General features: G+C 42.5%; 1 protein-coding gene across 2 annotated transcripts in view; it reads right to left on the reverse strand.

Annotated features, from left to right (window-relative positions):
- The window catches only part of CACNA1D (calcium voltage-gated channel subunit alpha1 D), a 1282477-nt gene that overhangs the window by 232561 nt on the left and 1022632 nt on the right, over positions 1-27284 (reverse strand). For both annotated transcript variants that reach the window (XM_086939145.1, XM_086939146.1), the window contains one exon: positions 20442-20544. In XM_086939145.1, the coding sequence (XP_086795271.1) occupies positions 20442-20544 (103 nt within the window). The remainder of the gene's footprint in view (positions 1-20441; positions 20545-27284) is intronic.

Below are 27284 nucleotides of genomic sequence, written 5' to 3' on the forward strand. Positions count from 1 at the left end.
ATGAAGGTGGAGAGTGGACAGGTTTGGGTGCAGTATCCTGCCCTGTTGCTGCGACAGAAGATCCTCTTGAATTGGCAGCCTCCCTGGAGAACAGATGCTCAAGCTCAGGAGTACGGTATATCACACTCTCCTAGCCCAGTCCGGAGCCACTAAGATGAGGCCCAGTAGTTCTTGATGTTCTTGAGAATTATGGACAGGAGTGGTATCAGTAGAAAGGCGTGTAGGAGTCCTGAGCTTCACTTGAACCAAAATGAGTCTCTGAGTGAGAACCGCCTTGGAAACTCAAGCACGCAGAAGTGTTGACATTGCACATTCTCGGCGGTGGTAAAAAATCTAACCAAGGCCCCCCTCATTCTCGGAAGAGACCTTGTACCACCTCTGGGTGAAGGTGGCATTCATGATCCTCTAGTCATCGACAGCTGAGTTTGTCCACTCTGACGTTCAGAGAGCCTGCCATGTTTTAGACCCTCCGGAATATGCCTCTTGACAAATTCTCCATGACCCCACCCCTCCCTATTTGTTGAAGTACCACATGGTGGTGGTGTTATATGTGAAGACTTGAACTACCCTTACCTCGTTCGAAGGAAAAAGGCTTTCAATACCACTCGGATTGCTCTCAGTTACAACAGATTGATGCGAACCAGCAGCCTCAGAGTGGGTCTCACCAAAATCTAGGACAGAGGCTTAAACATTGGACTAATAGCCTGAATATCCTGGACTCACTGTTTCAGAGGATAAGTGTGAAACTGCACTGTGTCCAGAACAGCTCTGATGAAAGGGAGCGTCTGAGAAGAAGTCAGGAGTGACTTAGGCATGTTAAGTGCATGAGGACCGTCATAGTTTGGAGGTGGAAGACGACTGCCTGGGGCGAGCCTGTTTTCAACAGCCAATCTTCGAGGTAGGGAAAGACTGAACCCCTGACCTCCCCACATGAAATGCAACCATGCCAACAGCTTGGTGAACACCTGAGGGGCGCTGCTAAGCCTGAAAGCCTGAAGGGGAGCAAAGCAAACTGATATTGCTCCTGGCAGACCATGACCCACAGGTAGCATCTATGGGCAGGCAAGACGCGACTGTGGAAGCGTCCTCCAAGTCCAATTGCACCATCCAATCTCTAGGGTCAAGAGCAGATAAGACCTGAGCCAGGGTGAGCATCTTGAATTTTTCCTTCTTCAAGAAGTAGTTGAGAAGGTGCGGGGTAGGCCTCCATCCTTCTTTGGCACAAGAAAGTAGTGGGAACAGCAACCATTACCTACTTCTGATGCTGGCACCCACTCGATGGCTCTATTGGCCAGAAAGGCCAGCACTTCCTGTTGCAAGAGCGCAAGGTGGTCCTCTGTCACCCAATCTGGGGATGGAGGAAGTGGCAGCGGGGTTTGTTGAAATGGGAGAGCATAACCCTGTTGGAGAATCAGGAGCACCCATTTGTCTGATGTTATGTCCCTCCTTTGGTGCAGATGGTATTGGATATTTCCACCAACCAAATGCCCATTTTGGTTTGAGGGCAAACTAAAGCGGCCTTGACTGTACAGCTGCCGAGAAGAGGATTGGGCGGATCTCTGACTTGCTGTCCCACAAGGCTTTTGGGAGCTGCTTCCTCCGTGAACTGAAAAGGATTGAGACTGCTGGCCATTATGACTATTTGGGAAAGGACGTGGCTTATAGCCTCTACTGTGGCCATGGAAGGGACGTAAGGTGGAATGCAGCTGTTGAGGAGATATGGAGAGCCCCAATGACCTGGCAGTGGCTCTACTATCCTTAAATCTTTCTAAGACCGAATCCACCTGATCTCCAAAGAGACAGTTTCCATTGAAGAGCTTGGCCATGAGTGAGGCTTCGACGTCACTTTAAAAGCCTGTGTTCCTCATCCAGTCATCACGTCTCCTCACCACCGAAGAAGCAATTGCTCAGTCCAGTGAGTCGGTCATATCCAACCCACGTTAGATCGCGAACTTTGCCGCATCTCGCCCATCAGAAATGGCTTGGAAGAGTATGTCCTGAGCCTCACCTGGGACCAATGGGCAGCACTTGTGCAACCATATCTCACACAGTATGGAAATAACGACCGAATAAGCTTGCTGGTTCACGGGTTGCGGTTACAGACTGGCGGAAGAAAAAAATCCTTTCCAAAGGTATCCAGCCTCTTGTATTCACTATCCCGTGGTTTGGGACAGGAACGCCCTGGAATGAATTCTGGAAGTCGAGGCAAAAACTACCAGACTCTCAGGGGTGGGATGATGGGAGAGAAGTCTAGGTCAACACAAAAGAAAGGGAGTTAGAGGAACAATAGCTAGGCTCGCCCTCCATAAACTATAGTTAAACAAATGGTCTCTGTTTCCAGATTCCTATGAGCCTTGCTAGTTTTCATAAATCACAGCCAACACACAATGGGGTCGATTGTGGAAACATGATATTGTGTACAAAAAAGGAGAAATTGCTCCTTTTTTAGGTGTCCCCTCACTCACCAGGGTTGCCCCACGGTGACATGCTTCATCATTGGGGCCATCCCAGTCCTCTGCGGGCTGGGGCGTGCTACGACTTGCGACAGTTACGTAGGAGCACTTTTTTAGACTATGTGTGGTGCATGTGTATTTGAGGAGTGGACTATGTGATGTGTGTTAAAAATACCTGCCCAGTAGGTTTACAATAAACTTTATTCTTGCCTCTAGGTGGTAATATTAAAAACGGGGTGGAAAGATAGGGCGCCCTAAACGTAATGTGTCAAGGTGTACCGATCAACTCCTATCGTCGACATGTTTCGTGCATACCCCAAGCACTTCTTCGGGACTACACAGGGGCCAGCCCTGTGTTCGCCACTCCTTAGCTCTTCAATGAGTTATTGGTGAATAGAATTAGAATTAAAATGAACTTGCAGCAAACTGTAATAAGTGCATGCAATAATACCTACGTATTTGTTCCAAACACGTGGTCCCTGAAAAATAAAAGACAACTTGAGAGGTCACGGGGTGAATTACCCCAAATCTTATCACACATAGTTCACAAAGTGGAAATATTGAGGAAAACGTTTTGACCGTGGTTGTTTCCATGCACAAAACGTGTCTCATCTCATGCATCGCAAAAGTGATAAAAAACACCTCTCAGTGACACACCCAGACATTCATCTATCATACACACTCATACATACATGTCATGAGACCTAACTGGGCCCCATGGATTCGGAGGGGTTCGGTATCCCAGCAGATCTAGTGGAAAACGGGAGGGATTGGATTTTGTAAATAGAAGACCACCGGGTCGGTTAGCGATGGTAAATTGACCCGTTGGATGGCAGGGTTAACACCCTTCGTTTATCAGATTTTTACTTACTTGTGCACTGGATACCTCCCGCTTTTAGGCACCTATTTGTGTCCCTCCGATCCGGATATTACTGGACCGAGGGTTTTAGTTGTGTTTATAAGGAAGTTCCCGATCCCGGTTACTTCCGCATACGTGACTACGCTCATTGGGGAACTGGAGAGTATAGATCGTCCTCTGTGATCGCGGGTGGCGGCTATCTTGGGTGTAAAGATTACTTATTCGTAATTACAAATGGACATAAATGATGCAAACAGGCATTGATTCCGTCCCAAAAATAATTTAGAGTGTACCTGGTTGCTTATTCTATATTATCAGACATTTAGTTAAATACGGAAAAAAATTTTGAAAAAATCTTTTGGAAAAACTATTTTGAAGATCCAAGTTTGGTTTTCTTCCTACCCTTCAAGTTATTGACAGTATGTTTACATAACTCTCGGGGGTGGGGTATTTATTACTCAAAAATGTCAACACAGACCCTCAGGACATACAGGTACTCTTGGGTTGGTGATGGTATATTCTCAGGTTTTCATTTACCGGTATTATCGATCAAGTCAGTCACCATTAATCTATAGCATATACCCGCACTTGTTTTTGTTTAGTTTATCTCATTACAGGTACAGTTTGATTCCGGAAAAAAGGTTCTTTCCTATTAGGTGAATTGCCCCCATGGAATATCATCATTAAGTCCCACTATGTGGGAGCAAAGTCTGAACACCCAGCGTTGTTCTTTTTCAAGTAATTTCTTTTCCATTTCTGCATATGGTTGTTGAGTTTCCAAGACCACCCACCGCATGTCATTGGGAGTATGTCCCTTTTCCAGAAAATGTGTAGTCATTTTGGTATTCGAGTGTTTGCATCTAAAATTGCTGCGGTGTTCCACCATCCTTGTGTTCACCTTCCTGGTGGTCATCCCTATATGGTGCAAATTGCACACACATGTGATCATGTACACGACCCCTGACGTGTTGCAATTGGAAAAGGATTTCAGATTCCAAATCAGGCCAGTGTTACACGTCACCTGTTTGGTTGCATTGGTCAGATGGCACACACTGCAATTGGAACATGGATGGTGTCCCGATGGCAGTGGATGTAAGCGTCGGATTGGACCTTCCACATTTTTGGGACGTGTATGGACTACCAAATCTTTCAGGTTTTTTCCTTTTCGGTGGCTGAACATTGGTTGGGTGATATTAAGACCTCCACTATTCAACGTTTTCCAATGTTTCTTGACAATCTTTGTCACTTGCTGTGAGGCTACAGTATAGGTAGTGATGCAGATAGGTCTTCTTTCAGAGGTATCTACAGGTAATTCCCTGGATTTTGACTCTAAGAGTGCATCTCTATTGTTATTCGATGCTCTCTTTTTGGCTTTTGAGGCAATCTTTTGTGGATATTGCCTCTGGTATAGTTTTGTACACAGTTCTTTAGCCTGCATCTCGTAATCACATTTTTCAGAACAATTCCGCCTTAGGCGTAGAAACTGTCCAAAGGGCAGATTTTCCCGGAGTTGTCGCGGGTGGAAGCTTTCAAAGCTTAATAGACAGTTCCTCGACGTTGGTTTGAAATGTGTTGCGGTTGTCAATATTCCTCTTTCCGCTTTGATATTTAAGTCAAGAAAGACCAATTGTTCTCTACTCATTGTAGAGGTAAATTTTAGAAAGGGGTCTTGCAAGTTCAGCCAGTCCAGAAAGGAGTTTGCATCCAGCTCATTGCCATTCCAGATGAGGATGACATCATCAATATAACGTCTCCACATCTGGATCTTTGTGGAGAAGGGGTTGTTTGGGCTTAGAATTCTTTTCTTCTCTAGCCAGTGGACATATAGTCCAGCCACGCTCGGCGCGAATGTGCTTCCCATGCTAGTTCCATGGGTCTGTCTATACATCGTTTGTTGGAAAAGGAAGAAGTTTTCGGTCAGTGCGAGGCGGCAGCACTCTAACACCACATGTCTTGGTGTCTTGTATTCCCACTCGTTCTCAAACAGGATATCCTCCAGAATTTGTAATGTTTCTCTGTGGGGCAAGCTCGTATAGAGGCTTTCCACGTCGAGTCCAATCAATATCTGTGTGGAGGGATCAAAAGTGAGGTCCTTTATGAGGCACAAAACTGATTTGGTATCTTGCAGGTATGTCTCTGTTTTTTGTACTAGCGGTCTTAAGAAGGCGTCTGCAAACTTAGACAAAGGCTCTAGAATTGATCCAATCCCAGAGACAATAGGTCTCCCGGGTGGTTTTACTAGCCTTTTGTGGATCTTTGGAATCGTATAAAAATACGGAGTTCTTGGATGTTTGTTGTCCAAAAAGTCTGCTTCCTTTTTGGATAGCCAGTCGTTTATCAGACATTCTTCCACCATTCCTGCAATTTCAATTCTCAGGCGTTCTGTTGGATCCACCCTTAGGATCTCATAATTCCGTTGGTCGGCTAACAATCTTAGACACTCATTCTCATAATCTGTTGAGTTTTGTATCACAATCGCTCCGCCCTTATCGGCCGGTTTTATTGTAATGCTTGTGTCGTTTGCCAATTCATGTATTGCCTCCTTCTCAGTTCTACTGGTATTGTAAAATGTTTTTAATGATCCAGTGTTCAGGTCCATCACATCCTTTAGGATAGCTTTTTCAAAAGCCAGCAGTTCCACTGGTAAGCTTTTTCCGTATTTAACTAAATGTCTGATAATATAGAATAAGCAACCAGGTACACTCTAAATTATTTTTGGGACGGAATCAATGCCTGTTTGTATCATTTATGTCCATTTGTAATTACGAATAAGTAATCTTTACACCCAAGATGGCCGCCACCCGCGATCACAGAGGACGATCTATACGCTCCAGTTCCCCAATGAGCGTAGTCACGTATGCGGAAGTAACCGGGATCGGGAACTTCCTTATAAACACAACTAAAACCCTCGGTCCAGTAATATCCGGATCGGAGGGACACAAGTAGGTGCCTAAAAGCGGGAGGTATCCAGTGCACAAGTAAGTAAAAATCTGATAAACGAAGGGTGTTAACCCTGCCATCCAACGTGTCAATTTACCATCGCTAACCGACCTGGTGGTCTTCTATTTACAAAATCCAATCTCTCCCGTTTTCCACTAGATCTGCTGGGATACCGAACCCCTCCGAATCCATGGGGCCCAGTTAGGTCTCATGACATGTATGTATGAGTGTGTATGATGAATGTCTGGGTGTGTCACTGAGAGGTGTTTTTTATCACTTTTGCGATGCATGAGATGAGACACGTTTTGTGCATGGAAACAACCACGGTCAAAACGTCCGTTAAGGATCACAGGAATATAATCACGTTTCCCTCAATATTTCCACTTTGTGAACTATGTGTGATAAGATTTGGGGTAATTCACCCCGTGACCTCTCAAGTTGTCTTTTATTTTTCAGGAACCACGTGTTTGGAACAAATACGTAGGTATTATTGCATGCACTTATTACAGTTTGCTGCAAGTTCATTTTAATTCTAATTCTATTCACCAATAACTCATTGAAGAGCTAAGGAGTGGCGAACACAGGGCTGGCCCCTGTGTAGTCCCGAAGAAGTGCTTGGGGTATGCACGAAACATGTCGACGATAGGAGTTGATAGGTACACCTTGACACATTACGTTTAGGGCGCCCTATCTATCCACCCCGTTTTTAATATTACCACCTAGAGGCAAGAATAAAGTTTATTGTAAACCTACTGGGCAGGTATTTTTAACACACATCACATAGTCCACTCCTCAAATACACATGCACCACACATAGTCTAAAAAAGTGCTCCTACGTAACTGTCGCAAGTCGTAGCACGCCCCAGCCCGTAGAGGACTGGGATGGCCCCAATGATGAAGCATGTCACCGTGGGGCAACCCTGGTGAGTGAGGGGACACCTAAAAAAGGAGCAATTTCTCCTTTTTTGTACACAATATCATGTTTCCACAATCGACCCCATTGTGTGTTGGCTGTGATTTATGAAAACTAGCAAGGCTCTTAGGAATCTGGAAACAGAGACCATTTGTTTAACAAGAGAAGTCTGGGCCTCAGGAGTAGGGCAATGGTGGTGAGAAATGATCCTATACACAGGAATACATGTGCAGGGTTTGGCTCAGTGGCTGAGCAGGACATCAGTGAGGGCTTCGCTGAAGGGCAGTAAGGGGTCTGATGGGGATACCCCGGTTGAAGCACCTCTATCAAAACATTGTTTTGCCTTGAACCGTGGGTAGCTGTAGGTCCAGGTCCTCAGCTTCCCACCATATCACCATCGCAAAGAATGTCTCTTCCTCCAAAGCCACTGTGGGAGGAGAGAGGAGCCTCGAGTCTGGTGAAGTATTTCAACCACTGACATCAGCCAAGTTCTCATACCAGTTGTAATCGGACATGGACTATGCTAGGGGGTCAGTGTAGAAATAGGGATCCTCAGATCCCATCCACAAGTGTTCCTTAATGAGGCTTCCATGAAATAGTTTCTTCTCCAACTCAGGCTGTGTGGCACCTGAAGCAACGTCACCTGTTTCAGAGTTGGGAATCATGATGTGTTCGGTGTCGCCAATGAGCGTCTGCGCTGCTGGGAACAGTTCAATTAGAACGGTTCCTGCAGGAGGTCACTATGTTTTGCCTGGGGCCGATCCGGATCCACCAATAGATCCTAAGCGGTCGACTGGTGCCGAGGGCAGACCCATCGGTGGAGCTACAATCCAAGACCCTCTCACACCTGCGGGACCCAAAGATACTACAGAATGGTTTGACTACCCAAAAATGAGACTCATGACTTCATAATACACTTGAAACTGTTAGGGGCTGCTCCTGCTTTGGGAAATTCAGCAAAGCACAGAACGGACCTAGTTTTAGACAGTGACTGCACAGGGAAAACCTGTGACCAATATCAGTATTTATGAAATCGTTCCCTCCGGTCGTCTGAAGAATGGGAGTGGCACGGAAAAGTCGAAGAACACTTTGACTTCTTTGACTTTTCTTGTGGGACTTACCAGAAGAGGAGGACCGATGTGGCCGACTCTCGGAGTGGTCCTGAGACCTACCTCGTGAACGAAACCTGGAGTGGCGCAGAGTCACGTGACGAGCGGCCAAGAGCTTCAATGCCTTTCTCTGATGGCATTCGGGTACATCATCCTGCACTCCTCAGACAACAAGGAATTGTGGTCCTTCTCAAGACACCACAAACAGACCAAGTGTGGGTCTGCTACCGACACCTGTCACAAGGTTGAACATCAGTGGGTTTCTTCTGTGACATGGTCAAAACAGTAGAAATGACACATGAGTCATCGACACAAAAAAGGTCAAAGTCAATCAAAAAATTACTGAGGGGAGATCGATTTGGAAGGAACTGAGGTCAGCGAGCTGGAGTGGTGCCTATATAGGTACTGGGCACGCCACTTCTGTCACGGACAACACCACCAACACCATGCACAGCTGATTGACGCACCTACTGGTGCGCAAGGGGATTGCTAAAACAAATTATGGTCCAGTCTGAACCCGGAAATATTCTAAGGTAAGGAATCTGTGGCTAGAAGTCTCTATCAGATACTTTATAATTATCTTATAATGGACAGTTGCTGTCCAGAAGTTCATGTCAAGGGCCACCCCTGGGACTGATGACATCCACTGGACTGGACTGCTAAAAACCAGAAGGTGGTGTCCACTGGTTAAGAGGTACATAAATTACACAGAAGTGCTCTCTAAAGTTTATCAGTGTAGCATGACTGGACACCCACAATGAAGACCACTTCAGATTCTGGAAGAAAATGGGAATCCTAGTATTCTGGGACACAAAGGGGGTTCAGGCTACCTTCTGAGCCTGGCACTGAGCACTGGCCAAGACACACATTGCTGCGCTACAGGATATGTGTAAAGGGGGCAGATCGAGTTGGCATTGCAGGCATATTGTGGGCATTGAACGGCAAAGTCCTTTGGTGTCTCAGGCTTCCTTGATGCCGGTGTAATGCAGATAAAACAGGTATGCTCATGTTCGATCCACGTGTGCTGGGACAAAGATATTCCTGACTGGTTGAGTTCTATCATTGACTTTGTCCCCCACGCAGGTCTCAATCAGTTGGAATTTACTTTGAGGAAAGCAGTAATCACCTTCTTCTGGGACATCATCTCTTTCAGTTGACATTGCACAGCTTCCATCTAAAGTCAAATGAGTACAAACCTCTGGTAACAGATAGCCCAATGGTTTGAAGACAAGGCTAAATCAGGAGATATGCCATATTTGAATTTCACCTCCCTAGAACCCAATGCAGGAAACATCTTTAGAGGCCTATCCCTGGAATTTCTATGCTAGATGAAAGGGGCGGCTCATGTCCACTGGGCTAAATACTGGAATGCAGCTGGTTAGGCATCCCAAGCAATACGTCCTGTTTTCTATAACAGACAATCTTGTGCCAGTGGCATTGTAATTAATGAATATCACACAGGGGTATCCTTAACCTAGCAAATAGAGAAAAGAAAGTATATCAGAAACATCTCAGTTGTTTCACTCCTAAGGGTGCTATAGAGCTCTGGGAAACTTCCACAGAAGGTAAAAATACAGAAAAACACAAAGATGTCTGAGAGAAAATAAGGAGGTACCTCATGGGAACAACAATAGGGGGCTTGACTTTATGTTAAAAACACCACCCAGGCTTCTCATCATTGGTGTGTATAAATGTGAAAAATAAGGGTGGCAAAAGTATCAAAACACACTAATAACTTTAATGTTGGGCATTGTCATCTCTTAACACATTTATGTGCCTCTGGTACTGAAACTGTGAAGTATGTTCTCCTTTATTGTAAATTACTGTTGTGCAAAGATTATCTGGGTGATTAGCTATAGTTGCAAGTTTCTCCTGATAGCATTAACATCTTTTGGGAATTAATAATTCTAATAACTTGAAAACTAGAAATGGACTTCACACTTTCCTCAGAAAGTTTGAGGCTATATCCTCTGGAGTATAGCAAAATCTTACTATGTTTATTTACATTTTAACTTATTTGTATTTAAATATGCGACGTATGTGTTATGTTTTAATATCTTTCATAAACTAACAAAAAAAGTCACCAAGTTGAATTGTTTGCTATCTACCTGAAGGATCGTGATATCCAGAAAGAACCAGGTTAGACACAACCAACCTAAGCAATCAAGTTGTCAGTTCCATGGACAGAGGTAAAGGTACAGAACCAGCATCTTGTGCTGAGATAAAATATCGATCAATGGGGGCAGTGAAAGATAAGGTCCGTTGCTAATTTTACAAGGTTATGAACCAAAATCTGTTCTCAGGTTTTTGACCAACAAAATCCTCCAGCAACATTGGCTTCTCCAAAATGTTTGGAAAATATAAGTTCTATTGGATTTCGGAAGTAATTGCATCCAACTGATCCAACTGATCATCAATGCATCCTTCAAGGAAAATGTACCTATGTCTATTCGGGAGGAGAGATGTCTTATCATATAGATCTCCCAATGATGCCTCCTTGATAAACACAACATCTGGATTTGTGTTTTGAGCACTTTCTAACGCAATGTCCATTTGTGGGTCAACCTTATTAGGATAGCTGCTAGGTTACTCCTCAAGTGAAAATATGTAGGTCTATAGTCACTGTTCTAAGCCTGCAAAGCTGGCAAGAGAAGCATTCCTACTGATGTTCCCAGAGCCAAGCCTCTAGTATCTGTTTTCTACATTGAAACAAGCAGAAGTGCCAATGCAGGGCAGCCTATTTTCCGTCTGTGAGTCTGCCGCTCAGATGGAATTGGGAGAGGGACACTGACGTGAAGACCAACAAGTTCCAGATTGTGTCTGCTCAGGTTCAGCAAAAGTTGGCCAATAGTAAAGAGTTGTAGTTGAGCAAAGTGTGCACCGAGTTCCTTAAAAAGGCCTTCATTATCGGAGAATGCATAAAGGTGTCAATTATGCCAAGCAGCTTAGCATCTCTAAGTGCCATACTAGGACCAGAGTGAGAAGCTTTGGACGTAGTAGCTGAAGAGTATGTTAATGCATGATTTTAGCTGGTAGTGTTTATTTCCTTTTGCCTAGCATGGGCCAGATGCCAGTTGACTGAGGCTTTCTACAGCATCCCCTCCAAAAAGGGGGTTTGAGAAGGGGGAAGATTGTATCACAGTATTAATTAAACAGGAGAACACACACCTGGTTTTAGTGATGAAACCCACTGGATTATGTTATTTTGTAAATGACTGGATAACCATGGTACCTAATTGAAGTGTTAAACTGCAGTGATGAAGGCAGACATTTCTTGCACAGGACTGATTTCGAAAACAAAACATTCAAGAATGACTGATTGTTTATAATGATAATAAACGGATCTGCAGCAAAAGAACTAAGGCAGAGTTGAAGGTCAACTATCACACCTTTACTAAGGAGTGCTTCCTCTTGTCAAAAAGTTCTGCGGTAAGTAATATTGCACTTTGGAGCAAACAAATGCTTTAAAAAAAAAGTAAGTAAATTTGTGCTTACCGTTTATGGTCCGGGGGCTTGCAGGCACTCCAGTAATAAAATCACAAGTGGAGAACCTCCCAGTTTTCTTCTAGTTATGCCCCATTTCCAAATGTTAAACACCATGGGCCAGATGTAGGTAATTCGGATTTACCGACTCTTAAATACCAACTCATACCGAATCGGTATTTAAGAGTCGGTAAATTGAAAGGGGGCAGATGTGGGTAAAAAATTACAGATTCTGTAAGAGTCGGTATTTACCGATTCTGTAAATACCGAATCTGTATTTCCCATTGATTCCTATGGGCCTTGAAGCCCACAGGAATCAAGTGAAATACAGAACCGGTATTTACAGAATCGGTAAATACCGAATGCTGGCAGGGGGAACGGGGTGTCACTTTGACACCCTGTAGCAACCCAAATGCAGGCTTTTGTGCCATGTGGCACACATACATGCCCTAAGGGCATGTCTGTGTGTCACATGGCATAGGTGTACATGCACAGATGTGCATGTACACTGGAATTCGGTATTTTACCACCCAATAGGATTGGGTGGTAAAATAAGAAATCCTAAGGACCTGTGGCACTGCAAACTGTGCCACCTACATATGGATTTACAGAATCGGTATATTTACCGATTCGGTAAAATACCGAAGTGGTAAATTTACCGAATCGGTAAATATACTGATTCTGTAAATTCTGACCCACCTACATCTCAAAAGCCAAATACCGGTCGGTAACGGCCGAAATCGGCCGTTACCGACCGGCATTTGGCTACCTACATCTGGCCCTATTTCCTTAGACCTCTAAAGCTGTTAGTAAACTGTGCAGTGAATCGCATGAATCCATTTTCTCAGTTGTGGAAATCTCTGACCTTCCACTAACTTAGCTAAGTGCTACATAGCAGGCAGTTAATTGAAATATATTGCACTGCCACCACATGACTGCAATTACTGATAACAGGCTATCATCAATCTTTCATTGTTGCTTGTGCCTGAAATACGTCTTTCAATCATTTGGATCAGTGGGCCTGAAGTTTTTACTGGTACCCACCAATATATGTTATTGTCCCCGCTTGAGAATCTTCTAGTGAATCCTGCTGACTGGCAGTGGCTGAACATTAACTAAAAACATCTGGGCTTGGCTGGCTTTTAAAATGGTTGCAGAAATCACAGGAGTGTGTGAAAACCTAGCAACTGAAGTCACAAGCACCCTACAGCAGCTCCCTGTATTAATGCCAGGAATGGGTTTTATAACTGATATGGAGGCTTCTGTACACAGTTTTCCACATGGTACTCTGGTTTAAAGTGTCAAAGAACAATGCTCTATGTTGTACTGTATTCAAAGAACTGACAACCAACAGGGTGCTCTTATTAGATGAGCTGTAGGGCTAAGCAGTGATGGCTATTACTGTCATTCTGAGCACATCCATTACGACAGTAGAAGCTGTGGAGGCACCTTGAAATGAGATGCGAAATCACATCAGGACCCAGGCTTACACACAGCTTAGATGCACTTATGCCACATCCAATTTGGGGTGAAGCTGTGTAGACAGAAACATGCAGGCCACAGGTGGCAGTCACAAAATAGCAGAGGCCTCAGTAGAAGGCTAATAAAGCAGAGAAGGAGCCCAAAGACCCATGGGCTCAAACCCCTTGCAGCAATTGCAAACACTGATGATTTAGATGCATTTAGACAAGAAAGAACTTCAGGGGAGTCTAATATTTGGGGCATGGAGAGTTCTGAAGAGCAACCCCATACATATGGGGCTGAATGAGGGTCCATACACCAGAAACCTTGCTCATTCTGCCACTGGAACAAAGTTGCATCCAACTAACATGAGGTTGAAATTAAAATATATGTACATATCACATATATGCATAGAGTGGAGACATATATGTAACCCAAATGTAGCTTGGAGATACATGATAAACACAAATGCTACCACATATATGTCGCTTTGAAGCCAGAGAGAAGTGCAAAGCTTGCTACCCTTCATGCTGTGTGTATGTTGTCTGCTACAGAATTTACTGCCTCTTAATCGTTTTAATTGGGTCTAAATATAACTCTTGCTGCTAAAATACTGTGTGAATAAATTTGCACATGCTTTTTTAAAATTGAAATTGACTCGCTCTTTGCACATGCCTTTTTTAAAAAACCGAAATTGGCTCGCTCCTTTAAACATTGAAACTGACCGGTCCCTGCCGCACTTTCCTTTGCTGCCGCACCCCCCCAAACCTTCCGCATTTCCGCTTGGCTAAAAACGCGGTCTAGTGTCTAAAGAGAGAACAGCTGCTGCTACGCAGAGCTGATTGGCTGGGGGGCGGAAGGGGAGCACTTAAATTGACACGCTGGAGCAGAAGCGCAGCAGACACGCCTGTCTGCGCTCGACCGGGCCCAGGGGCCAGGACCCTATGCCAATTGCTGACGTACTCTGCAAAAGATCTACAGTCCTTAGCCTCAGGTAACTGTACTCTAAGCAGCAATACTGTAGCTAAGCTAAGTGAGGAAAAATTACTGAGGATAAATGGCGGGGACAAACATACGATTTCACCCCCAGTACCTCACAAAAACACTGCTCCAAAGCCAGCCATGGTTTGAAGGTAGCAACTCTTAACACACAATCCCTACAAAAACACCACCTTGAAGTCTTCTCACTCCTAGAGGATGGGGATATAGACTTTATGGCACTTACAGAAACCTGGCTAGGTGACACTTCATTCCCAGACATTATCGCAGCCCTACCAGGAGACTTTGTTGCCCTGTGGCATAAACGAGTAGATAAAACAAGAGGAGGGGGTGTGGCCATCTTCTTTAAGAAGCAGTTTACAGTTACCAAAATGGTGGATAGACATCCTTGGGGTCAAAATCTAATTCCAAAACTCCTGCCTTCTGCTTCTGGTAGTTTATTGCCCTCCGCGGTCAACCCTTGGCTTCAACGATCTCCTTTCAGAGATTATTTCTGACCTCTGCACATGGTATCAATGACTGCTTGTGGTTGGGGGCTTCAATTATCACTGGGACAAAATTCCAAAAGAGCCCCTGGCCTATCAATTTGAGACATTATTGAGCTCGATGGGGCTCCATCAACTGGTCGATGGCCCTACCCACATCAAGGGTCACATTCTAGACCTTATTTGGACCTCACAACCAAGGGCTAGTCTAATGAACATCAGCCCTTCTGCTAGGTCAGACCACTCGTTAATTAGCTGTTGGGTCCTGATGGACAGCCAACTGCCTAAACCACCCCAAGAATGGAAAAGGGTACGAAGCTGGAAAAAAATTGAGCTAATAAATTTAGTGGACACCCTACTCAGGTCCATCCTTTTGGAACAGCATGTTTTTAAAACACTTTCATCTTTCCTGGAGTAACACCAGCTACTACAGGGGCGCCAGGCAGACTTCAGAGCCCATCACAGTACTGAGCTGTTGATGCTGTCAGTACTTGACGAGCTCAGAGTTATGGCTGACAGTAAAAAACCTAGCGCCCTGATTTTATTAGATCTATCAGCGGCGTTTGTTACTGTCAGCCATGCTCAACTGCTGGTCAGACTTACTGCTTTGGGCATCTGCGGGCTGGCACACCGGTCGCTCGAATCCTTCTTACTAGGTCGGTCACAGAGAATCCAGTTGGGCAAACTGGTATCGGAAAAAGGCACTCTTAGTTGCGGCATTCCTCAAGGCTCCGCCCTGTCCTCACTTCTTTTTAACATTTATCTGCAGCCTTTGGTAGCGGCCTTAGCCAATCTGGATTGTAGAGTCTTTAACTACGAGGATGATACCCAACTCATCCTTCATGTAGACAACTCCTCTCATGCCCAGGATCTGGCACAAAATATTCTCAGATTTACAGTGAATTGGATGACGGTAAATTCACTGAAAATCAACCCGGATAAGATAGAGGTTCTGGTCATCCCCACCAAAAGCAACCCCTGGAATGACCAATTTTGGCCCCAAGAGTTAGGTGCCACCCCCCTACCTGTGCGGGTCATAAAAAGCCTCAGTATAAAAGTTGACTCCGAGCTCTCCATGGCCAACCAGGTCACTTCAGTGGTTGGTACCTGCACAGGCCTGATGCTGCAGTTACGGAAACGTGTCCCCCTTCTTTCTACCACCTTACTACAGATGATAGTGTCAGCCACCATTATCTCGAGGTTGGATTATGGTAATGCCTTATATATCGGCCTTCCGCAGAAACTTATTAATAGATTACAGGTGGTACTGAAGGATGCAGCTAGGCTGATTTTCAGGCTCCCAAAAAGGTCTCACGTCACACTGCTGTTGTGTAAGTTGCACTGGCTCCCCTTTATGCAGAGAGCAAAATTCAAGGGCCTTTGTATTGCCCACAAAGCAATCTATGGCCAAGCCCCTACCGACATTAAAGAACGCCTCGATACCTATGTCCCATGCTGTACGTTGCGGTCTTCCAAGGCCTGTCGCCTTTCTCTCCCATAGTACAACATCACATCAAAAGGTGGCAGAGCCTTCTCCTTCCTGGTTCCAAAGCTATGGAACCAGCTACCTGAACATCTCCTCTTGTTCAGGAAGCAGCTGAAAACATTTCTGTTCAGAGAGGCTGTGAATACGGTCTAGATCTATATCCATGCACTGTCTATGACACCGTTTAGTAGCTTTTGGCCACTCTCCTTCAAGCGCTAAGAGACCTTCCGGTGATTAGGCACCATATAAATACCAGTTAACATTAACATTAACATTAACATTAACATATTGGTTTAAGATATCTTGGTATAGAAATGTCATTAGGATTTACTTTCAAGTAATATGTGACCATTATACACAAACTTGGATATGATTTGAGGATGATGAGAGTCTGTAATTGAATACATGTATGCATCACATAGATCTTTAGAGGGTAGACACATATATAAGCTGAATTCAGCAGGGACGCATATTGCAAACACAAATGCTACAACAGATACGCTTTTCAGTAGCGACACTTGATTTAACATATTCTTTGAGATATCAATGTATGGAGATGTGATTATGACAATGAGGTACATCAGGCTACTGTACAATGTACAAGCAGAGATCCAGCAGATTTTATTTGCCCAGTATCTGGTCAAGAGTGGCATGTTGATCATCACCCGCACCCCAGATAGGAATCTTGGTGCAACCTTAGCATTAGTTCGGTGTGTTGCTTTATGCTGGTATATGTATTTCCATTCATTGTCTGAGGACTGTGTCGTCCACGTCATTTGTGATATATGAATTGTATACTGTTGCTATACAACAAATGCAATTTGTATACAAAAATATGTGTCCTGTACATTGTCTTGATAATATGGAGTACTATTTAAGAAATTAATTCAAATCACATACCTCAGAAGTTAATGTGAGGTATTGACAAATGAGTGCCACGGGACAAGTGTTTGGTTATATTACATTTACCCTGCTTCTCGTGGGCAGACAGGGGTGTCCTTGTATGGTTTTTACACACAGTACACTATTGGGGTCAGCGCTCTCTGTATTCGTGAACAGTCTGATTTAGCCACCAAAAACACAGGAATGAAAAAGCATTTACACTGATGGAGATAGGAAGTGTTAGTGTGGGCAAACACAGACACTAACACGTCCTTGTCCCCAATCACAGATTCATCATAGCTGAATCCATGATCTCACATACTTAAGGCCCCACAAGGTGAACCCGGGCGGTAGTCTGCTTGAGCACCTCATATCAAACCTCTGAGGGAACCCCTGAAGAGTGTAGATTTTAAAACAATTCATCTAGTAAAGCAATTGAATCATTTAAGTTCTTTCTAAAAAGGAATCATACAAGTAACACACATTACTGGAGTGGTTTAACCCCTGAGACTCGAGTTATAAATGATGTACGTCAATTTCTAAGTAAAATTAATTACAAAATTTGCATTGTTGAGTGAGTCAGTGGTAAGTGATTAAAGTAAATAGATAAGAAGGTATAACATGGGCTAAGTTGTCTCTACCTAGAGAACAAAGGGTGAAAGTCCTATTAGTGGAACAGAACCCATTTTAATGCCTTTCAAAACTTAATGCAATTGGTTTCTTTTCGAAAATCCACTGAGCGATAGTTCCGAAGCAAAGAAGTGTAAAACAATAAGATGTTTCTCTGCAGGGATGCATTTGAATAAACATAGCTTAGAATTATGCGTTGTTCAATGTGATTTGAAAGTAGCCTAGGACTGTCACAAAATGTATTGAAGGACAACCCAATAGTTTTGTAGAGCCTTGATGAAGGGAGACTTCTCCCTCATCCCACCACTCACTGAGTTTTGCAGTTACAGTGGGAGCTGGAAGTGGAGGAAAGAGGTGTCAAGGTCAGGTCAAATAAGCTTTATTCGGTTTAAAAGACACAACCAGAAAAGTATCCTAAAAATTATATACAGCTTCACATCATAAAGATATACAATAACATGCATTTAAAAAGGGAGAAAGATAAAAAGAAATCCCAACAGCGAAACCCAAATGACCATATACATAAAGTGCTATGTGAAGGATATCCAATTAAAAGCAAGGCAATAACTCTAGTGACTTCACTATTCACCAGTTATAGGAATAAAGTTCATTAGGTTTAAAATGTCATCAATATATCTGAAAGAAGCATAATACATAAAGGGGCACATGCATCAAGCGCGCATTTTGCGATTTCTAAATAGCAAATTTTACCGATTGACTATTTGGAAATCGCAAAATGCGATGCATGTAGGAATCGCCAAAAAAAATGTGATTTCTTAAAATTTCTTAATTGCGACTTGCAAATTGCGAGTCGCGATCGAGGAATTGATTCCATTCATTCCTATGAACATAGAGGCCCATAGGAATCAATGTGAATTGCATGCGCAATTTGCGAGTACTCCATAGGTACTCTAAAATTGCGCATGCAATTTCAAGGGTGCACCGGTTCCAAAAGGATACCCCTTTGCACCCCTGAAATTCCCATTTTTCCACATGTTGCGCACATGTGTGTGTGTAAAATGTGACTTTGAAAAATGCACTTTAGTTTATTTTTCAAAGCAATCGTAAATTACCATCCACTTTAGTTTGATGGTAATTTGCGATTCCCAATAGTGAAATTGTAATCATTTTTTGCTTAATGCATTGCATATAAGGAATCGCAATTTGCGATTCCTTAAATGCAATCGCAATTTAAGTAATCACAATTTTAGCGATTCCTTAAGTTGCAATTTTCGAATTTGGGATGATGCATCTCAAATCCAAAAATACCAGTCGCAAAGGGGCAGATTCTGTGAATCTGCCCCTTTGCGACCGGATTTTGGTTTGATGCATGGGGCCCAAAGTGCCCTGTACAGGAGATGTAATTTAAGAACATGATCTACAACCATGGGCATCATTTATCAGTGTGTGATCCATTTTCTTCTGGATGTAAACCACCATTGCATTGCAGACTCTAATGTTTACCAGGCCACCGATATACTCAAAGGCAGTTTTATATGTAAACAGTCTCTCCTTTAAAATTAATGGACGTCAGAGATTCTTCCTGATATCTCTATAAAAACCACAAATAATATAAAATGTCAGGTCGGATTTTCCATCACATGGGCACTTCGGAAGATTATGGTTCCACTTGCCCATCGGTGGAAAAGCTATTACAAAATGGGCTAATCCCATTCTTAGTCTAGTAAGGTAAACTCTATGATTTGTGTTTGTGACCTGTAATAAATAATATTGTATCCCCCTTCCCAAAAGTCCTATCCAGGTATGCCTTTGTCATTGGTTTCATGTTTGCTTCAACGTCCCTTAACCAATTCCGTGATTCCATTAAACTAATCTTCCATTTTTTATTGTCATACTCAAGTATTTGGGAGGGGTTGTTAAAATCAATATTTGCGGAGCATTCATTTAAAAGATTTTTAATATACATCAGCCATGGGATTTTGTTCCGATGGTGGAGTGCAATGCAATCCTTAATGACATCCTGTGTAAACTTTGTACCTTCCTTGCTCCATATCCCGAGCAAGGAATTTAAACTTACTGTGCTTATAAAATCATTAATATAAGAGGCTTCCAACTCTTTCTTACTCCTGCGTCGATATATGCATTTTCCTCTTCTATGTCTAAGTATTGTGGTTTTTCCACTTCACTGCCAGAGAGACAGAAGCGGTTTCCTCCTACTCTCTCCAATCTCAGGTTCCGCGGGACCTAAATGACAGAGGGCCCGATTGACAGAGCTAACTTAAGACAAAATCCTAAACGTACTACTTTTGGTATTCACAGAATTTAGGATTTTTTCTTAAGTTTGTCTTAAGACAGACTTAAGACAAAATACTAACTTAAATCTGTCTTAAGTCTGTCTTAAGACAAACTTAAGACAAAATCCTAACTTCTGTGAATACCAAATGTAGTAAGATTAGGATTTTTTCTTAAATTAGTTCTGTGAATCGGGCCCAGAGGAAACATGAGCAATGCAAGCTCGCTGTCATTCCTTGAGACAGGCAGAGGCTGGGAACAGGAGGCTTCCACTGCCAGTGGACAAATTAGGACATTCTGACCCAGAACGACGTCCTTAGTGGGTTACACCATTTGCACCAGTCAAAAACGCTGGAGTAGGTGTTAACAGGGTTTCAATTAATAATAAAAAAAAGAACACATACAGATGTACAAAAAGAATCAAAATCACATGAGTGTGGTCATGGCAATAGAGAAAAAAAGATGCTTAATATGTACAGTACACATACCTTCGGTTTTTATTTTCAGAGCTGTTCTCACGAGAGCAAATAAAGTAGCATTAAACATTACTGTTCCATCACTGTTTAAAGGCATGTTCATGGCTACCAACCTCTGAAAAGAGAAAACACATTTCTATCAACTTAGTAATATTTGTTTAAGTCTAGGTTATACACTGTTTAGAAATACTCATAACATGCAAAGGAACTACGAATTTTTAAGGGAATAATTAATATTCGTGTATATTGGTGTATTTGAGAAGAGGTGACATTTTAAATAAAAGTGTATGCCAAGCAACATGTCTTTAATCAACACCTTTTGACAAAATAATATATACGGCTGCTACATAGTGCTACACCTGCAACTAGACAATATAATATGTTTCCGCGAGACATTATTACTTATTTGTTACTCAAGATTAGTATTTTGCGTTCTTTCCAGATATCTTTATTTTATTTCCCCAAAATAGTTCCATTGAAATAACACTTTATTTTGTTTCAGAGATTATTGAATACTCTTCTTATATTGCATAGATATCTCCATGTTAGGGAATACTCTAATTAACAAAGGAGTGTCTTATCACGAGTCCAAATAATAGTAATACATTTTATTATAAACTAAATCCTGATTCTCTTTTAATAGTATGAACAGCAGACATAAAGTGTGAATAGCGATCAGTGTTGAAAATTGACTAATACGGTTATCTGCACTGTTCCTTCTAGAATTTGTATGTAGAGTTCAGAGCCTCAACCAGAATAGTTAAGGAAATGCAAACCCCATAACACACAACCAAGACTATTAATGCTTTTTACAGAACTAAAATGATGCACCTGGAGAGAAGATGACTTTTTTCTAAGTAGGGGTCATTGTGGTCTAAACATGGAGGAGGACCTACAACATAATGTGATGAGGTCAAATACACCTGGGAAGCAGGAAGGAGAGGCTGTTAACACTACTACCCATCTATTTTTTTGTTATTGTATTTGGGGGGGTTTGTAACCTTTGTGTGCCCTTTTTAATTCACACAGAGGTCTATACAGAGGAAGGGATTACAGCTGCTTGTACTAGACTTGAAACCATCTTGTTACTTTGAGCAATGGCTATTTGCCGGTTTAATTGCCGTGTATAGATTGAGTTGGTGTAAAAGCATCAGTATTAGAGGGTCACTTGCTCACTTTGCCACTGGATTCAAGCTAGCCTGGCTGATGAGAGGTGTTACCCCGAAACCGGTCCCAGGATGCTTGTTTCTGGTCCAGGGAAGACACGACTTTGCAGTTCAGGCAGGACTGTTCCCATTTGGCACAGGGTCAAGACGGATTTGCATATAGCTGTGTCTGAACTGGGATGGTGAAGTGAGCTAAAGAACGATGATGGATTCAACCCATATCTGTGAATGGAGGTGTGTGTCTGAAAAATGTCAGCGCTCCGTCCATCATCTCTTTGTGTTTGCCCTTTTTCATTTCCACAGAGTTGTATACATAGGAAGGAATTACAGCTGCTTGTACTAGACTGTAAAGCATCTTGTTACCTCGAGCAATGACTATATGCCAGTTTAATTGCCATGTAGGGATTGAGTTGGTGTGAAAGTGAGAGAGCGCAATTTGAATAAAACATATATGCGAGTCATATTTACAAGCACATCGTATAACGTAGGAATGAAATGTATATCGTAACATGAAGTTGACACTTATAGCATAAAAGCTAACCGATATAATCAAAAGTAATATAGGAAATGTAACTGTATTCACTTTAGAACATGTATTAGATTTAGAAGGTCCGTATACGTAGTGGGCTAATGTAGAAATGTGTAAAAACGCTTACGAAATGTAGAACGTGCAAAGTAGAATTCATGTACGTGTGTAACTTTAAATGGAGAAACGGCGTGAAATGTAACGTGGAGAAATGGGCAGAGAGCATACACGGCGATGTAACCAATGAGAATATAAAAGTTATACTCTATGTAGTTTATATTCTATGTACAATGTATTCACTTATACGTAAAGGATTTGCTAAATGCGATGGTATATAAATGTGTGTTAAAGGTTATACTGTGTAGAAGGCTTCTTGTAAGAATGTTAGAAGGGTTTAGGTCATTTGTGATTTTAACCTGACTGACCAAGGGTTCACAGGAGGGTAGTCCGCTGTATGTAATTTAGTGGGCTCACAGGAGTCGTGAATAGCCTTAATGTGAACGTGAGAGCCAAGGAGTCTAGTTCTTGTTAGATTTAAGGTGACAATGTCGGACGAAGTTTATTGCCTAAACGTGAGAGGAGACACTTGGAATTTGAGTCTTGTTTTGAAATGACCATTCACAGGACCAAGAAAGGTTATATACATAGCCATAAAGATTAAAGTTCTGCTAAGGTTATAAACTTATGATCTGAAAGTGTCAATGAAGTCATCGATGAGAAGATGAAGATGGCGTCTAAAGAAGAAAGGTCAACTTAACGGACCACGCGAAGAGACGAAGCAAGGAAAAAGCTAGAAGATGACCTCACGGGGAAAGTCCGTGGTGGGCGTCGAAGGGGCGTTCCACCCACACTGTGATTGTGTATTTTAGGGACAGCACCCCGGGGATAAGATAGCGAACAGCTCCGAGCAGAGGCCATCATAGAGAGCTCGGAGAAGAAAGCGATTAACGAAGGGGAACAGCGAAGGCGAAGCTAATTGCTCAGAGCGAAGGCGAAGGCGATTAGAGGGAACAGCTCAGAGCGAAGGGCGAAGGGTAGATGACTTGAGCAGATGCGCTGAGAGAGATCAGAGCGCAAGAGAGCAGTAGGCCGAGGACCCTTAGAGAGCGGATGGGTAGGCAGAGAGGGTACTGCTTCTTAAACTTAAGTTACCTTTAGAGGCTAAGAGAGTTTGAACTTCTTTGGGAGTCAAACTGCTGACACCTTTTTAGGTTAGGAACTTGCGAAGTAGGGATGTCACCTAGTATAGAGTAGGGACAGATTTAACTTGACTATTTTCTCTTTCTGTAGATGACGCAACAGGACCACATTGTATTGATGCTTTAATCTGGAGATTTGGAATTGATTTTTGTATTCTTTTGTATACTTTTTGAGATTTATCCTGAGAGGATTGTATACGCATTTAATCTTGACTTTTATATAAACTTTCAAAACGTCACCCGTTGTAAGTGGTTCTTCAGAGTTGCGTCAGTTAATGGGGTTTATCTAACCTATGCGGGGTTTGTCTTTTACTCAATGACAGATAAAAACCGATCCAAAATTGACGAATGAGATAAGTTATTAAATTGATCATAAATTGATATTAAAATCTCATTCCATGCAAAAGCATCAGTAGTAGAGGGTCACTAGATTCTTAGTAGTGCCCATGAGGGGACAGCAAGACTGACTTTAGAGTTCTGCACAATGGACTACCAGCCAGATGCCTTACAGAGGGTGGGGAAAGTATATTGAACCCAGGTGTTAAAATTTGTATGAAGAAGTGACTGCACTGGAATTTAAAGCGATCCATTCCAAATCTAATATATGCCAGTAGGGTATGCAAAACTGCTGATCGCCGAGCATACCGTCATATTCTGATGAATTATCTTTGTTTTTTTCAAGCACATTTTGGGGGCTGATCCTGAGCCCTTTGGTGGCTGTAAGCATTGTGATATACCCATCAGAATGATCACACAAAGCCTTAACATTAAATAAAAAGGTCTTGAATTTATTTATTTATGTATTTAATGGAAGATTTGTAAAGTGTGCGATCACTTGTGCTTTGGAAGTCAATTTAGAGCTTACAGAGCTGGCGCAATATGGCTGTAGCCTCTCGAAGAGAATATTAGTTGGGGTGCATTCTTCTACACACATTGGAGTTCATAGAGAATTTTTTTAGCAGATCTATGCAGTCGGTTTTACAGTAATTGATAGGTGGCAGAACCATGGTGAGCAGTAGTGTGGTTTATTTAGGAGAAGTGGCAGGGGGACGCCACAAAGATAGTGAAACTGGTAGAAGGCATTTCACGTTGTGTTTGTTTATGGAGAACCTTAAAGGTCAATCCTGAAAAACAACCACTGGTTGCAAGATTTTTCTACTGGTATAGAGCAAGCCCCCTTTTTTGTCTAGGTGAATGCTAAAAATAAAAGGCCAAGAGGCCGAGAATAAGAATTTCAGTCTTAGGACTACTGCTGAGGAGCCAGAAGCACTGCATGCAATCCTGGACATATTTCAAGTAGTCAGCAGTACCCTTGATAGGCAGATGTTAGTCTCACCATGTACAAATAATGGACGGTGTTCTGGACTTTCAGGATGTCGCCTAGAAGACACGCAGATGTCAAATAGTTCTGATAAGAGAACCGATTATTGTGGCACATCATAGATGACACAGTAGCTCAACATGATATAGCTCCTATATACGGCTAATCTACTGGATTTGGCTGTTAGGAAATGGTTTGAAGCATGCCACTGTGGCCACTGTGGTCTCTTACACAAGAAAAGACATACATTGCTGTCAAGTGGAAGACGCATGGACAATAATTATGCAAATATTATTCATGCAATATATTTAGAGCAAATAAAACAGTATTTTATTTCTGACAACAATTGGTGGACCGAATGTATTCTAAATGCAGGGTAGTTGATGAAAATAAAATAAAAAATGTGATGGAATAAGAAAGACAAGCTAAATCGTGTCCAGCCATGGTTTTGGCATTCTGCTATCCTTTGTCAGGCTTGAAGCTATAAAGTGAGAGGTTAAACTTAGTAGTGCATGCATGCAACAGGAAAAATGTGTTTAATTCCACTGTGTTTAACAGAAAATAGGCTAGATGTATACAAATTAGAAATTCTGATTTCCAAATTGCGATTTTACCGAATTAGGAAATCGTAAATCCTAATGTAAGAGCCTTTGAACTTTTAATTAGCAGTTAGTAGTGTGTAGCAAACCGACATACCTCATGAATATTAATGAGGTAGGTCATAGTTTTTGACTGATCAGGAATGTTGGCCATTACAGGTATGGCGGCCTGCTGGGGTCTGCAGGCCACCTCGTCTGTGATTGCTTTAAAATAAAACAATGTGTTTTAAAAAAAAATCATAAATTTTCCTAAAAGACAAACCCGATGCGTTTCAAAACAATAGATGAGAAGATTAAGTTCCATGGGACGACTACCTGTTCTTACTAGGGGGGACATGCACACTGTCACATATAAGGAAGGCTATTGCTTTTCACAAACTACACTGCTATAATTATTATAGCTAAAAATGACCCACAACAGTTGCAAATGTACTCCAGCTTAAACTTGGAGTCAGTTCACCACCACTCATTGTCAACCAATAATATTGCAACAACCTTTAAAAAAAATCCCATAGGAAATACTGTTAAAGTAAATTAATTTGTTTAGAATTTAAACAAATATGTATACATTTAGTGTTATGTTAGAAAATATATACAAATGAACATTTTTTATTTTACACTATTCTAATAACTTTTTAAATTTAAAAATACATTTAACTTTTACACCATGATAAATAAATACAAACATTTTATGTCATGGTATATTTTTTCAATAATAGTTTTTTTTAAATGTATGTTGATACATTTAAAATAACTAAATATACATACATTTTTTATATTGTTGTAGTTGGCATTTTTCAGTAAAGAACAATACAACAACAGAAACCATAGTCAAGGGGGGGGGAGAGGGCGCAGGAAAATAAATGAAAAAGTGGGGCAATGGATGTTAGGGGGCAAGGCCCAAAGAGGTGAGCCACAAGAATACAATCTAGGGTTTACGTGGAGAAAGATCCTGTTCCATTTGAAGTACAGTCAGAGAGAATACGGTACAAAGGCGAGAACATAAACTCTGTGGCACATGAGAACAACATATTACAAATTATTATCATGCATAATGTGCAAACGACATATGGGCAGCGACATACCAACAGTCTCACTGACACCTGAACAAGCCTGCTACACAATGGTACACTTGGGGCAGTAGGACAGATGGTTGATTGCCGTCCTGGTCAGATTGTTCCCCTGTTCAGTTTCAGCCAGTTCCAGCGAATTTGAGTCTTGTTGGCTAAGAAAGGATAAGAAGGGCTTCCATATATCTTTGGGATGGGAGCGTAATGGCATTAGCTCCCAGTAGTTTGATGGTTGCTCCTGACAATAAGTTACGTCACTCAGCCATGCCCGCAAGGTAAGGGTGGACGTTCGGCCCCAAGACATGGCCACTCTGCGTTCGGTTAAAAGTAATAACATGGCAGTGTCGGCGATGAGAGGCAGGTATGCCAGAGAAGTACCCCAACCACCCTATCAAGGGAGTGTGGTGGGTTAAGTGCCTAGTGAGTGTTTGTACGCAACGGGGGCAATTAGGGTTGGGGCAAGCATCATTTTGAAGAGCTGGAGCACAGGGTGCGATAAAGCCAGTATAGAAATTTAAAGTGTGTTAAGCAGAGCTTATAGTTTGGGGAGGGAGATTCTTGTTGAACGCAACAAAGCACCCACTGCTTATCCATTAAGGGAGGGTCTATGTTCTCTTCACATGCCCAGTTAGATAGGTGATCGGTGCTGTGGATTGCACACTGATGTATAGGCGCTTTATCAATTTGCACAGAGATGGGGAGAAATGTATAAGTTCTAGTGCTGGGAGGGGCGTGGGGGGGAAGGAAAGGTGTCATGGATTGCGTGGCTAGCAGTCCTGAGGTGGTAGAAGAGAAGAGATTCACTGATGGGGGGAGTCGAGGATGGTGTGGCCTCGAATGAAGGGATGAATTGATCTTCAGGGTACAGATCCGAGAAGAACTTGATCTCACGCCTACCCGCCGGCAATGCGGCACTCCTGTCCTGAAGCGGCAGCACCTGAGTATTGTTAGCGAGGGGAATGGATGGAGCATAT

This window comes from Lissotriton vulgaris, chromosome 9, assembly GCF_964263255.1.
Source record: "Lissotriton vulgaris chromosome 9, aLisVul1.2, whole genome shotgun sequence".
NCBI classification, from domain to species: Eukaryota; Metazoa; Chordata; class Amphibia; order Caudata; family Salamandridae; genus Lissotriton; species Lissotriton vulgaris.